General features: G+C 43.5%; 1 protein-coding gene across 1 annotated transcript in view; it reads right to left on the bottom strand.

The window, feature by feature from the left end:
• Window positions 1-12,528, bottom strand: part of ADI1 (acireductone dioxygenase 1) — a 49,535-nt gene that overhangs the window by 23,651 nt on the left and 13,356 nt on the right. The window contains exon 2 of the mRNA XM_075341078.1: window positions 6,052-6,171. Coding sequence (XP_075197193.1) covers window positions 6,052-6,171 — 120 coding nt within the window. The remainder of the gene's footprint in view (window positions 1-6,051; window positions 6,172-12,528) is intronic.

Below are 12,528 nucleotides of genomic sequence, written 5' to 3' on the forward strand. Positions count from 1 at the left end.
TACAGTATCAAATGCCTTTGCAAAGTCCAAATAAATCACATCAGCTGCATTACCAATATCCAGGTTTGCACTTACCCCCTCATAGAACCCCAACAGGTTGGTTAGACACGACTTATCTTTCATGAATCCATGCTGTTTGTCAGTTATCATATTATTTTCTGCAATATATTTTTGCATGTCATCCCTTAAAATGCCCTTAAAAAATTTGCATACTACTGATGTCAGGCTTAGTGGACGGTAGTTGCCTGGATCTACCCTCTTACCTTTCTTAAATATCGGTACCACATCAGCAATCCTCCAATCCTGAGGCACCAACCCTGTTATAAGTGAGTCTAAAAAGATGAGATACAGCGGTCTGTCGATTACGGAGCTCAATTCCCTCAATATTCGTGGATGAATGCCATCTGGCCCTGGGGATTTGTCAATGTCTAATTTACTCAGACGTAGGCGTACTTCATCTTGTGTTAAATTAATTATATCGGGTGGTGGACTTTGATTTTTCACTTGTTGAATGATCCCTGGTACAGTCAGTTCCTTGGTGAACACAGATGAGAAATGCCTATTTAATAACTCAGTCTTTTGTTTGTCCTCTATAACTAACTTGTTATTATATTTTAAGGGTCCGATACTATCCTTTGTTTTCCTTTTGGCATTAATGTATTTCTAAAAGATTTTGGGATTTATTTTAATGTCTTTGGCGATTTTTGTTTCAGTAGCTAGTTTTGCTTGTTTGATTTCTTTTTTGAATTGCCTATTGATATCTTTATACTCCTGCAATGCTATTTCTGTTCTCCCAGTGTTTGCGTGGGTTTCCTCCTGGTTCTCCGGTTTCCTCCCACACTACAAAGACATATTCTCGGGGAACCTAGATTGTGAGCCCCAATGGGGACAGTGTTGCCAATGTATGTAAAGCGCTGTGGAATTAACAGCGCTATATAAATGAATAATATTATTATTAATTATTATTATTATTATTATTATGTAGGTTGAAAAAAATCGTTGACAACGGATGACATAGAACAGAATTCTTTGTCGGACTCCGTTGTGTGCGGGGGGCGGAGCCGAGCGGGGCCGTGGTGCTGAGGACGTCAGTGCCGCAGGGACTGCAGGGCTGGGGACGAGTGTGTGTGTGTGTGTGTGTGTGTGTGTACACATGCGGAGTGCGGGAGGGGGCGGAGCCGAGTGGGGAAGTGTTGGCCTCCTTGCACACGTATCCAGGGTAAATATCAGGTAACTAAAAGCAAAGCACTTTTTGCTTGGTTACCCGATATTTATCTTGGTTACCAGCATACACCGCTTAGCGCTGGCTCCCTGCATACGTAACCACTGTAAATATGGGGTAACTAACCAAAGCGCATTGCTTGGTTAGCCGATGTGTATCCTGGTTACGGGTGCAGGGAGCCAGAGAGAGCATGCGCAGCAAAATCCAATGATCGCGCTGCTCAAAAAACGTTACAGGCTGCGTTGCTCCCGCCTGGCGGTCAGTTAAAAAACGACTGACCGCGACGCAGCGGATGCAACGCAGCATCATTAGTCGCAATCCGTCACTAATAGAAGTCTATGGGAAAAAACTTGGATTCCTGCAAAATATTTTGCAGGATACCGTAATTCTTCAAGGCGACGGATTGTGACTGATGCAAAACAACGGAAGTGTGAACTTAGCCTAAATTAGAACTGAGGAGATGCCAGAGCTTGCAATCTAACACTTAACCTCCAGATGACCTTTATGCAGCTGCCCCCCTCCTTTAGGAAACAGGTAAAAAGATAGCAGATGTGAGCCTAGCCTCAGCTTGAATGTGGAGAAGGGCAGCTTTATAAAATCGGTAGAGATCAGAGCCTTAATGAAAAGAAAAAGAGTACATTTAAATCCTTTGTTCCCCTATAGAAATGATGAATTGAGGTTTTATGAACTGTTGATAGAATAGAAAGGAAAGTCATATTTTTTAATTTGTAATGAAGTAGTGAATGTAAAACATTGTTCCGGAGCATGGCCAGAGTCCCACCAAATGGATATCGGCCAGATACATGACAATATCTATGCCATATTTCCCACCTATGAACATATAAAATCAATGAATAATATCTACCACCTGAGACCTCCAGGGGTGAGAAGACACTGTAAAAGTTGAGGATCTCAAAATTCTGAAGGGCAGAGCACATCCCACAAACAGCCCCCACGAGGTCACCAAACGTTACACATATAATCCATGTTTTGGAATCGGTCGTATATATACACAATATACCCTCACTGTGAGCTCCCCAGTAATTGGCCTAGTAGTGGACACAGCTGCAGGCTCGTCAATTAATCGGTCAATTGTGTAATTGTCCTGATGATTGGGGCAGCAGAGTGCTGTCCTAGTCACACACCATGCTTGCGCCGCATCAAAATTGGAAGATGTCTAGTAGTGCCATCATCTCAGAACTTGCAGCAACCAGTGGGACTCAGCTATACCCATCTACTGTTTGGAAAGGTCTGTTCAGAAACATGAGTCTACTAAGCACAAAAACATTGGAACTGGAATGCAGGCAAATGGCAGCAAGTGCGCAGGACTGATGAGAAACTTAAAGGGAACCTGTCACCACTTTTTTGGCATATAAGCTGCGGCCACCACCACCAGGCTCTTAAATACAGCATTCTAACATGCTGTATATAAGAGCCCAGGCCGCTGTGAAAACATAAAAACACTTTATAATACTTACCTAACGGTCGCGAGGTTGGCCATATGGGTGTTTCCGTTCTCCGGTGTCGGCGCCGCCTCTTTTGGCCATCTTTGTTCTCCTTCTCTAGACATGGTGCATGATACGTCCAACGTCATCCACACTCACCGGCAGTCAGGTCCTGAGCAGGCGCACTTTGATCTGCTCTGAGTGTGTCTAATAGCTCGGAGGCAGCTTCCCGTGATGTAAGAGAAAGCAGACACCGCATCCTTCCCAATCACAGGGAGCTGCAGCACACTGATCTATGTGATCGGTGCGGACCAGGACAGGAAACTACCAGGATCAGAACAAAGGCTGCAGGAGCTCAGAAGCAGAAGAACCATTCACACCAGTAATTTGTCATGTGACTGATTACATGATGTAAAAGAACCTTCAGTAAATTGAGTAGAAAGACCTTCAGCTGCTCAACTCCTTCAGCATCCATTCAGGTCCCAATCAAAAACTACAAGATGTGGTAGTGTGTGTGTGTGTGTGTGTGTGTGTGTGTGTGTGTGTGTGTGTGTGTGTGTGTAGCACACATGTAACAGAGCTGTGTGTAAATGTCACTTTTCATTTAGCAAAGTTGTACGTATAAGTGTAACTGCATGTAGCATCATACTGAGTGTGTGAGGGGGAGTCTTTGGGGCCATCATACTGACTGTGAGAGGGAGGCTTTGGGGGCATCATACTGAGTGTGTGGGGGGGGGGAAGATTTGGGGCCATCATCTCCGAATATGTAGGGAGAGGATTTGGGGCCATCATACCGAGTGTGATGGTGCTGTGAGGGCATCACACTGAGCGTGTGTGGGTGGAGGCTGTGAGGGCATCATACTGAGTGTGTGGGGGGGGTTGTGAGGCCATCATACTGAGCGTGTGGGGGGGGGGGAAGGCTAAGAAGGCTTCATACTGAGTGTGTGGGGGAGGCTGTGAGGGCATCATACTGAGTGTGGCGGGGAGGAGGTTGTGAGGACATCATACTGAGTGTATGGGGAGAGGTTGTGAGTCCATCATACTGAGTGTATGGGGGGGGAGGCTGTGAGGTCATCATACTGAGTGTGTGAGGAGAGGCAGTATGACACTCATACCGAGTGTGGGGGGGGGGCTTTGGGCCTTCATATGGAGTGTGTGGGGAGAAGTGCTGTGGCCCTCATTCTGAGTGTGTGAGGAGAGGCTGTGTGGCCCGCATACTGAGTGTGTGAGGAGAGGCTGTGTGGCTCTCATACTGAGTGTGGGGAGGAGGTTTTGGGACCATCATACGGAGTGTGGGGGGGGGAAAGGCTGTGGGGTCATTATACTGAGTGTGTGGAGAGAGGCTATGTGACCCTAATACTGAGTGAGTGGGAGAGAAGGCTGTGGGTCCATCATAATGAGTGTGTGGACGGCGGAGGCTCAGGGTCCATCATAATGAGTGTGTGGGGGAAGAATGTGGAGCCATCATACTGAGTGTGGGGGGAGGCTGTGAGGGCATCATACTGAGCGTGGGGGGGGGGAGGGGCGGCTGTGGGGGCATGTGTTGTGTGTGGGGGGACAGGCTGCAGGGCCATCATACAGAGTGTGGGGAGAGGATATGTTAAATAAAAATAAAGATATGTTGTCATCATACTAGGTGCATGGGTGGGAGCGCTGTGGGGCCATCACAATGTAAGTTTGTGGAGGCTGTGGGGCAATCATGATGTGTGGGTACAAGCCTTGACATACGATTATACAGTGAAACCTTGGATTAAGAGTAACTTGGTTTGAGAGCATTTTGCAAGACAAGGAAAGCTTTTTACAAATTTGTGACTTAGTTTAAGAGCAATGATTTGCAATAAGAGCAAATCCCATCATGCACACTTCCCTTTCCGTCCTTTTACCGCACTCTGATCGCTCTAGAGGTAACTTTCTGTACATATGTACTGTATACCATTGTACAGTACAGTATATACTATATAGCATGTCTATCAATTTGCATTTGTGGATACAGTATTGTACTCTTTCGGCTAACCAGTGCAGCACATTGCTTGTACCTCCCGCACACCAACAATTTTATTGTAAGCGAACGTGCAGTTTAATTTGTTTTATGTTTTTTACTGTACAGTATTTTGTATTAGTGTACTGTAATAATTTTATATGAATACAGGACATTATTTTGTATTACTGTAATAAGTTTGTATAAATGCAGTAAATATTTTTGGGTTGTGGAACGAATTATCTGCGTTTCAGTTATTTCCTATGGGAAAATTCGCTTTGATATAAGAGTAACTTGGTTTAAGAGCACACTGCCGGAACCAATTATGCTCGTAATCCAAGGTTCCACTGTACTTAATAATAACTCTTAACGGCTGAATAAGAGGAACAGAATGTTTTGGAGGTTTTTATTAAAGGGAACTTGTCATCAGATTTGGCGACTATAAGCTGTGGCCACCACTGAGCTCTTATATACTGCATTCCAGAATACTGTATATAAGAGCCCAGGTCACTGTGTAGAACGTAAAAATCACTTTTTAATAGTCACCTAGGGGGCGGTCTTTAACCTTTCCTCACATCTGCGCATGACAGCACTTTGATCTGCCCTCAGTAGAGCAGATTAAAGTGTGCCTGCGCAGGACTGCAATGTCGGCTTGTGTGGATGATGTAGGATGCGTCATCCACAGAGAGGAGGCGCTGGACCGGAGAGAGGAGGCACTGGACCGTAGAACAGCAACACCCATCGGACCGGACCGCCCCCTAGGTGACTATTATAAAAGTGATTTTTACATTATACACATCGGCCTAGGCTCTTGTATACAGTATTCTGGAATGTTGTATATAAGAGCTCACAGTTGGTGGCTGCAGCGTATCGGGGCCAAATCTGGTGACAGGCTCCCTTTAATTTTAAAATAAGCAGTAAATTATATGGTTTTGATTAGATTCTACTGGTAACAATTCCCGTAACAATAAGCACCATTGTAACATGTACGAGCAGTAGTCGCTAATAAACATACTTCATTCTGCTCAATATTAAGAGATACATTAATAATAATCAGAGTTACGTTTGGCCGGTTGGTTTGGCCTCCACAACAGTCAGTGTCTCTCATGTGGCCCCTTGGGAAAATTAAATTGCCCACCTCTGGTCTCCATGCATTCACAGCCAAGACAAGGCATCTGATAGTCGCCAGGTTTCCCCACAGCTTACCAGCTGTCTATTAAACCACTTTTCTAATGGAAGATACAGGAAACTGATAAACGTTAGAATATCGGGAAAACATCTGAGGAACAGGCAATGTTTCAAAAGAACTGAAGCTCGTCCTTAATGTCTGGTGTGCGGGATGCATCATGTTGTCACCGCACCTGCAAGCTGCATCCTCTCCACTGAAGCCAAGGACAACAATTTACCTTCTGCTCATAATTGGGCAGCGTGTCTTTATGTATGGTGATTATATCCATCCAAGAGTAATTATTTTCTTTGCGGATCTTGGCCAGCTCTGGATCTGTCTCATAATTATCAGCATCCAACTGGTGAGGAATAAAGAGGGAAAGAAAAAAAACAATGAGAAAAAAAGTGCAAACATATGTCCTGCTGTAAGCATAACGGAGCGCCGAGTCCAAATAACGGCTCGGTGACAGATGTTACTGGGGCAGGTGAGCAAAAAAAACAAAAAACAGGCAAATTAAAAGGAATCACTATCCTACAAGTGCCACTAAACCCCCGATATTCTTCTATATGGCCATTCTTATCACATGTCCGCCTAACACCCTATGATAATACACTTTTGGGATTTTCAGTAACATTCAGTAACTTTCCAAACTTAGTTATGTATATTTTCTTATTTTAGATTTACCATCGATTATGTGGCTTTTCCAGTGTCAATCACCCGTCCATTTTCACAGAATATGCCTCGGTTCCACTTGCGTTTTGCACAGACGAGTGCAATCAGATAAAACATTGGATTGCACTCACACCAGTCCAAAAGTATAGGGCAGTGCTATGGCGATTGATTTCTCATGCCATAGCGGCATAAGAAATGAATCGCAGCATGCTGTGTTTGGCAGTGAGTCTTGGCTCACACACCCCCATATAAGTCTACAGGAGCATGTGAAACATCGCACTGCACTCGGGTGTCATCCGATCGCAGTGCGATGTAGCCAGAGACAGGCAGCAGAGTGATCCAAGATCGGATCACAGTCGCATGACCCTCGGCTCACACTTGTAGCAGATGGTCATTAGCATATCGCTTCCGATGCTCACGCATTGGAAGCTCTGCACAAGTGGAACCGAGGCTATATATAAATTATTGTATTGAGCTAGACTGCGCCTACCTAGTCAGATTATGGCCAGGAGTGTGCATGTCACATACTTGCAGCAACGTGACCGCCATTCTGGCTCTGAATCCTCAGAGTGCACAATGTTGACAATATGAGGATTCACAAGTCTGCAGCCACACAGAGCGAAGGTAGACTTGTGGATATAGACTGGACAACCCCTTTAATAGCCCACCAGGGAGTGATCTGCATGGAAGACCAGTCAGGCAGGCAGCTTCTTGTCAGCTTCTCCATCTCGTTGCCCTGGAATGACCGGTCTCTCACTGCATACAGTGCGGAAAATAAGTATTTGAAACACTGCCGATTTTGCAAGTTTTCTCGCCTATAAAGAATGGAGAGGTCTAATTATTAGCGTAGGTGCACTTGAACTATTACAGACACAATAAAAAAAATAAAGATCACATTGTATGATTTTTAATTGCCCCAACAGTTGTTGCCTTCTAACCAAGCTGCTTGCCTATTGTCCTGAAGCCCATCCCAGCCTTGTGCAGGTCTACAATTTTTTCTCTGATGTGCTTAGACAGCTCTTTGGTCTTGTCCATGGTGGAGAGGTTGGAGTGTGATTGATTGATTGTGTGAGTGAGTGAGTGAGTGAGTGAGAGTGTGTGTACAGGTGTCTTTTATATAGGTAATGACTTCAAACCGGTACAATTAATACATGTAATAGGTGCAGAGTATGAGCTTCTTAAAGAAAAAATAACAGGTCTGTTAGAGCCAGAATTCCTGCTGGTTGCTAGGTGATCAAATACTTATTTCATGCAATAAACTGCAAATTAGTTATGTAAAAATCATACAATGTGATTTTCTGGATGTTTTTTTATTCTGTCTATTAGTGTTGAAGTGTACCTATAATAAAAATTACAGCCCTCTCCATTCTTTGTAGGTGGGAAAACTTGCCTAATGTATCAGATACTTATTTTCACCACTGTACATCTATAGGGAGAGACGTATCACTGGCAGCGGGCGGGGGAGAAACTGCTAGGTGACCGCCAGTCTGACTAGTATTCCCTGCTGCTTGGTCTCCGATGGCTGTTAGACTATGTTTTTCTCCGAAATGCTGGCTTCGGAATTAGGCCAGGGCCACATGGTGGACTACTGCGATCCTTGCATGACACTCTGCTCACGCTGGCAGCACATGCGATCGGACCTCAGCTGCGGGGGGCGGGCCGGCACTGAGGAGGGGAGGGAGGGATTTATCTCCCTCTCTCATCCGTTACCAGCTATTGCCATTCTCGCTCTGCACTCGTGGTACACCAGTGTACTGTGCGTGCAGTGCAATTTTTCTCTCACCCCATAGACTTGAATGGGTGCGAGAGAAACAATGATCGCATTGCACTCGCAGCATGCTGTGACTGTTTTCTCGGTCCGATTAGGGCTGAGAAATTAATCGCTCATGGGTGCTGGCACACAGGCTAATATTGGTCCGAGTGGAATGTGATGTTTTATCGCATTGCACTCGCTCTGATTTTCATGCTGTGTGGCTTATGCCTTAAACATATAGCGTTGCAATCATACAGCCAGTGTCTGCTACAAGCTGCTCATGGATTGGGCAGTGTGTATCAGCTGTCAAGTTCCCTTAAAGCAATGTGTCTGATAAATTTTGGGAACAAACTTCCATTCATCAAACACAATTTGCATGAATGCCATAGGCACAAGAATCATTTTTATGGGGGACTAATCTCCCGAGTCTATGATCATAATTAGAATGGAATGGAATAGAAAGTGGATGTCCAGCCTACAAGAACTTGTAATGAAATGTGATTTACTGTCTTTTCGGTCCAAGTTCTGTCCATCAAAATAATGGACGGCACTCGGGGGGTCTGAGCAGACCAGCGATTCTTTTCATAGAGTGAATCGGAGTGTGAAAAAATAAAACGCTGCATGCACTAACTAAGTTCCTCAGGGTCAGTTCAGACTCCCCCATTAACGGCCGAGTGTGTAAATTAAAAAAATGTGAAATAAGCAACTCTTTATTTTGTTTGTTTGTTAAAAGAAAAAGCGTTTGCAAAAAGAAGTGTCACTGCGCATAGCATAAATATCCTGGCAGGTGAAACATGGAGCCATGATAGGATAACTTGGCCGGAGTACAGCCTTTGTAGCATATAACTATAGCACATTTCTGTCTGTGCTGCTGCTGTGCGTAGAAACTATTATTTTGGCCAAAAAAAATAAACGGCCGCACATTAATGGCAGAGACACTTTGGGGTTTTTTTGCAGTCAGACATCACTGGAGACCATACTCCATTTCTCGTTGCAGAAAATGTTGACAATATGCGGGCAGTAAATGATGACGGTGCCATGATGGCAGGTAACTGGGAACTCCAGCTAATGAGGCATCAAAGGCAAATTCATTTATTAAATGTGGCCGTTCACAGTCAATTACTCTGCATCCTGAAGCTACAATCAGAAGGTCGTTATAAATCACGGAGACGTTCTGTCTTTCTTCTCTGGAAGATTTGTTGAATCTCCCGTTTTTACGGCCGATTCTTATAGTTATTGGGGCGACTTGGATTACTCATTTTTAGGAATCAGTATGGACGCCAGTGAAACCATGAACACTCCATGCCCTGGGTTAGGCCTCAGTCACATGTCTGTGTGGTATGTATATTTTTCTTGGATACAGCATGAACCTGTTGAGGATAAGAATTAAATAACCAAAATACTTAATTCAGCCATTTCATATATTCAGGTACCGGTATATAGTTTAGTTAATCTAACCTAACACACATATTTATGAATGTTTTTGTTTCTTATTAACACACACACACACACACACACACACACACACACACACACATATATTACACACATTGCATATTTAGTGTTTTTTCCTTAATACAATATATATATATATGCACATATAGCACATGTAACTTGGATATGGCTGCCACATCCTGTCTACACCCAAGATGATGAACAAAGGAGAATTCCTAAAGTTTTGACTGACCAATCCAGCAGAGACTATGCAAATTCCTATACGTCTTGAAGCCCCGACCTGCGATACTTGATTGGACTATACTTTTGTATACACCCATACTATAAAAGCTTCGTCCGAGGAAAATAAAGTCAGTCAGCGTCCGTCATGGAGAAGGTCCATAACTGATATATTGTATCTGTTTTTGTTCTCTCGCGTGCACTCATGACATTATAATTTGGAACAGTAGTCAGATCCCGAGAGACCGCTTGAGTCTCATTTTAACCCCAACAAACCCATTAAAACCTATGGTGCTCTTCACATATCCGTTTTTTACCGGCAACACAATGACAAGGGCTAATACAAGTCTATGGGCCCGTGAAAAACACGTCCAGCACATGGATGGCATCAGTATGCTGTACGGATCTACTAAGCTTCTCCTATACCTTACTATATTAATTTATCAATCATCCATGAAAAACACTGATGGGAAAAATGGGCACACTGACCGAAACACGGATGATTCCGGTACCGTTTTTTTTCACGTACGTCTTTAGAGAAGGACATGGGAATGAGGCCTAAGGCTATGTTCACATGTTGCGTTTTTCTCTACATTTTTTTATGCAAATTAAAAGCTGCTTTTTACAGGACCAGCAAAGGCCACAGGTCACAGAAATCTCATGCACACGATTATTTTTTTCCTGTCTGAATTGGAAAACTTGCGTTTTTGAAAAACTACAGCAGGTCAATTCTTTCAGGTTTTTTTTCCACCATAGAAAGCAATAAGTGCAAAAATGCTGAAAAAAAACCCCGCAACCATGTGTATTAGTATATTCACAAAAAATCTACAAACTTTATTAAATATGTACCGACAAATAACATATAATCTGCATAAAAAAAAGCAACAAACTGGCTTTTTGTAAGCAGCTTCTTTACGGCCAAGAGAGCAGGTTTTAAAGGGAACCTGTCAAGTGGAAAAATGCTATTAGGGCTTGTTCGCACGTAACTGCTGAATATTCTGCAGCGATTTGACAGCACATGTGCGCTTCAAATCACTGCAGAAACACTGCAAAATGGATGCAGTGTTTCAGAAGAAAAAAAGCCGATTTCATGCGCTATGGCTGCTGCCTCAACGATAGACAGAGTGGGAGCTGCATCCAAAGCGCACTAATTAATTAACATGCTGCTTTTATGAACGCACGGATTTGAGTCAAAATTTTACCATCCAAATCGCTGCTTTCAAAAAAGCAACGTGCGCACGAGCCCTTTATCTGCAGGTTAATAGCATTCTGAACCTGCCCGTCGCTTGCACATTAAACCCTGCTGTATACCTCCCGGCAGTGTAGCGGTATCATTCACAGGGGTGGTTTCAGTCACCGCTCTGTGTATGGAGAGTGGCGTCTGTAACCGTGCCCCCCGCACTGACTGACAGCCAGGTCTAATGCAGAGCGGCTGTCAGTCAGTGCAAGGGGTACGGTTACAACCACCGCTCTTCATACACAAAGCGGTGACTGAACCTACATCAGCGCCGCCCCCATGACTGAAACCGGAGCACTGTCGGGAGGATTAAAGTTCTTTTCTTCCCAACAGCGGGGTTTAGTATGCTGGGTTAGAATACTAATAACCTGCAGATTAACCCCATATCTGCAGGGTAATAGTACTTTTCCATGTGACAGGTTCCCTTTAAGGCTATGTTCGCACGTTGCGTTTTTTACCGCGTTTCTGCAGCGTTTTTAGCAGCAGCGTTTTTGCGCTAAAACGCATGCGTTTTTGTTTTCCAGCAAAGTCTATGGGAAAAGCAGAACTCCTGTCTGCACTTTGCTTTTTTTTCTGCAGCGTTTAATTTGCATATTTTGGGTCAAAAACCATGCTGAAAAAGAAGCAGCATGTCAGTTGTTTTTGCCATTTCTGCAGCGTTTCCTTAACATTGGAGTCAATGAGAAATGGCAAAATGCAACCAAAAGCACAATTCCTGCGTTTTTCATGCTTTTTACCTGCTTTTCCACTGCGTTTTTGGCTCCAAAAACGCATGCTTTTCTGGCCAAAAATTAATGGGTTCTAATGTTCCTTTACACACACACAATAACCGAAAATTTAAATGTTAAAAAATAATAAACTTTACCTATTTTTCTGTTAAAATGTGCATAACCACTATTTTTTCATTAAAATTGATAAATTTCCATATAGTTTTATTTAAAGTTAATTTTATACTTTTTTTCTCTTTCATTCTTTTTGACTATTTCAACTTTATTTCTCAGTGTCTTGATCTACAAAACGCATCTGCAGAAACGCAGGTGAAAACGCAGGTAAAAAGCGCTGAAAACGCACTAAAAACGCGGTAAATACGCATGCGTTTTTTGCGCTAAAAAATGGTCAAAAGCCATTTGGTCAAAAACCAAGGGAAGGAAAACGTGCAGAATAAACTGCAGGTACTCCGACGCAACGTGCGCACATAGCCTAAGGGCAGAAAAAAAGCAGTGTGTGAATGCCCTAAACAGAGAATAACCACTTCATCAAACACAAAGTCATTGAGATGAACATGAGCTGGATGGTTATTAGCCACGGATATATTGGGTGAATCTGAAAATAGTAAATAATTGTCCACAAAGGACCTAATGAAATTTGTGTGTTCAATT

The sequence above is a fragment of the Anomaloglossus baeobatrachus genome, chromosome 3 (genome assembly GCF_048569485.1).
Source record: "Anomaloglossus baeobatrachus isolate aAnoBae1 chromosome 3, aAnoBae1.hap1, whole genome shotgun sequence".
Classification (NCBI taxonomy): domain Eukaryota; kingdom Metazoa; phylum Chordata; class Amphibia; order Anura; family Aromobatidae; genus Anomaloglossus; species Anomaloglossus baeobatrachus.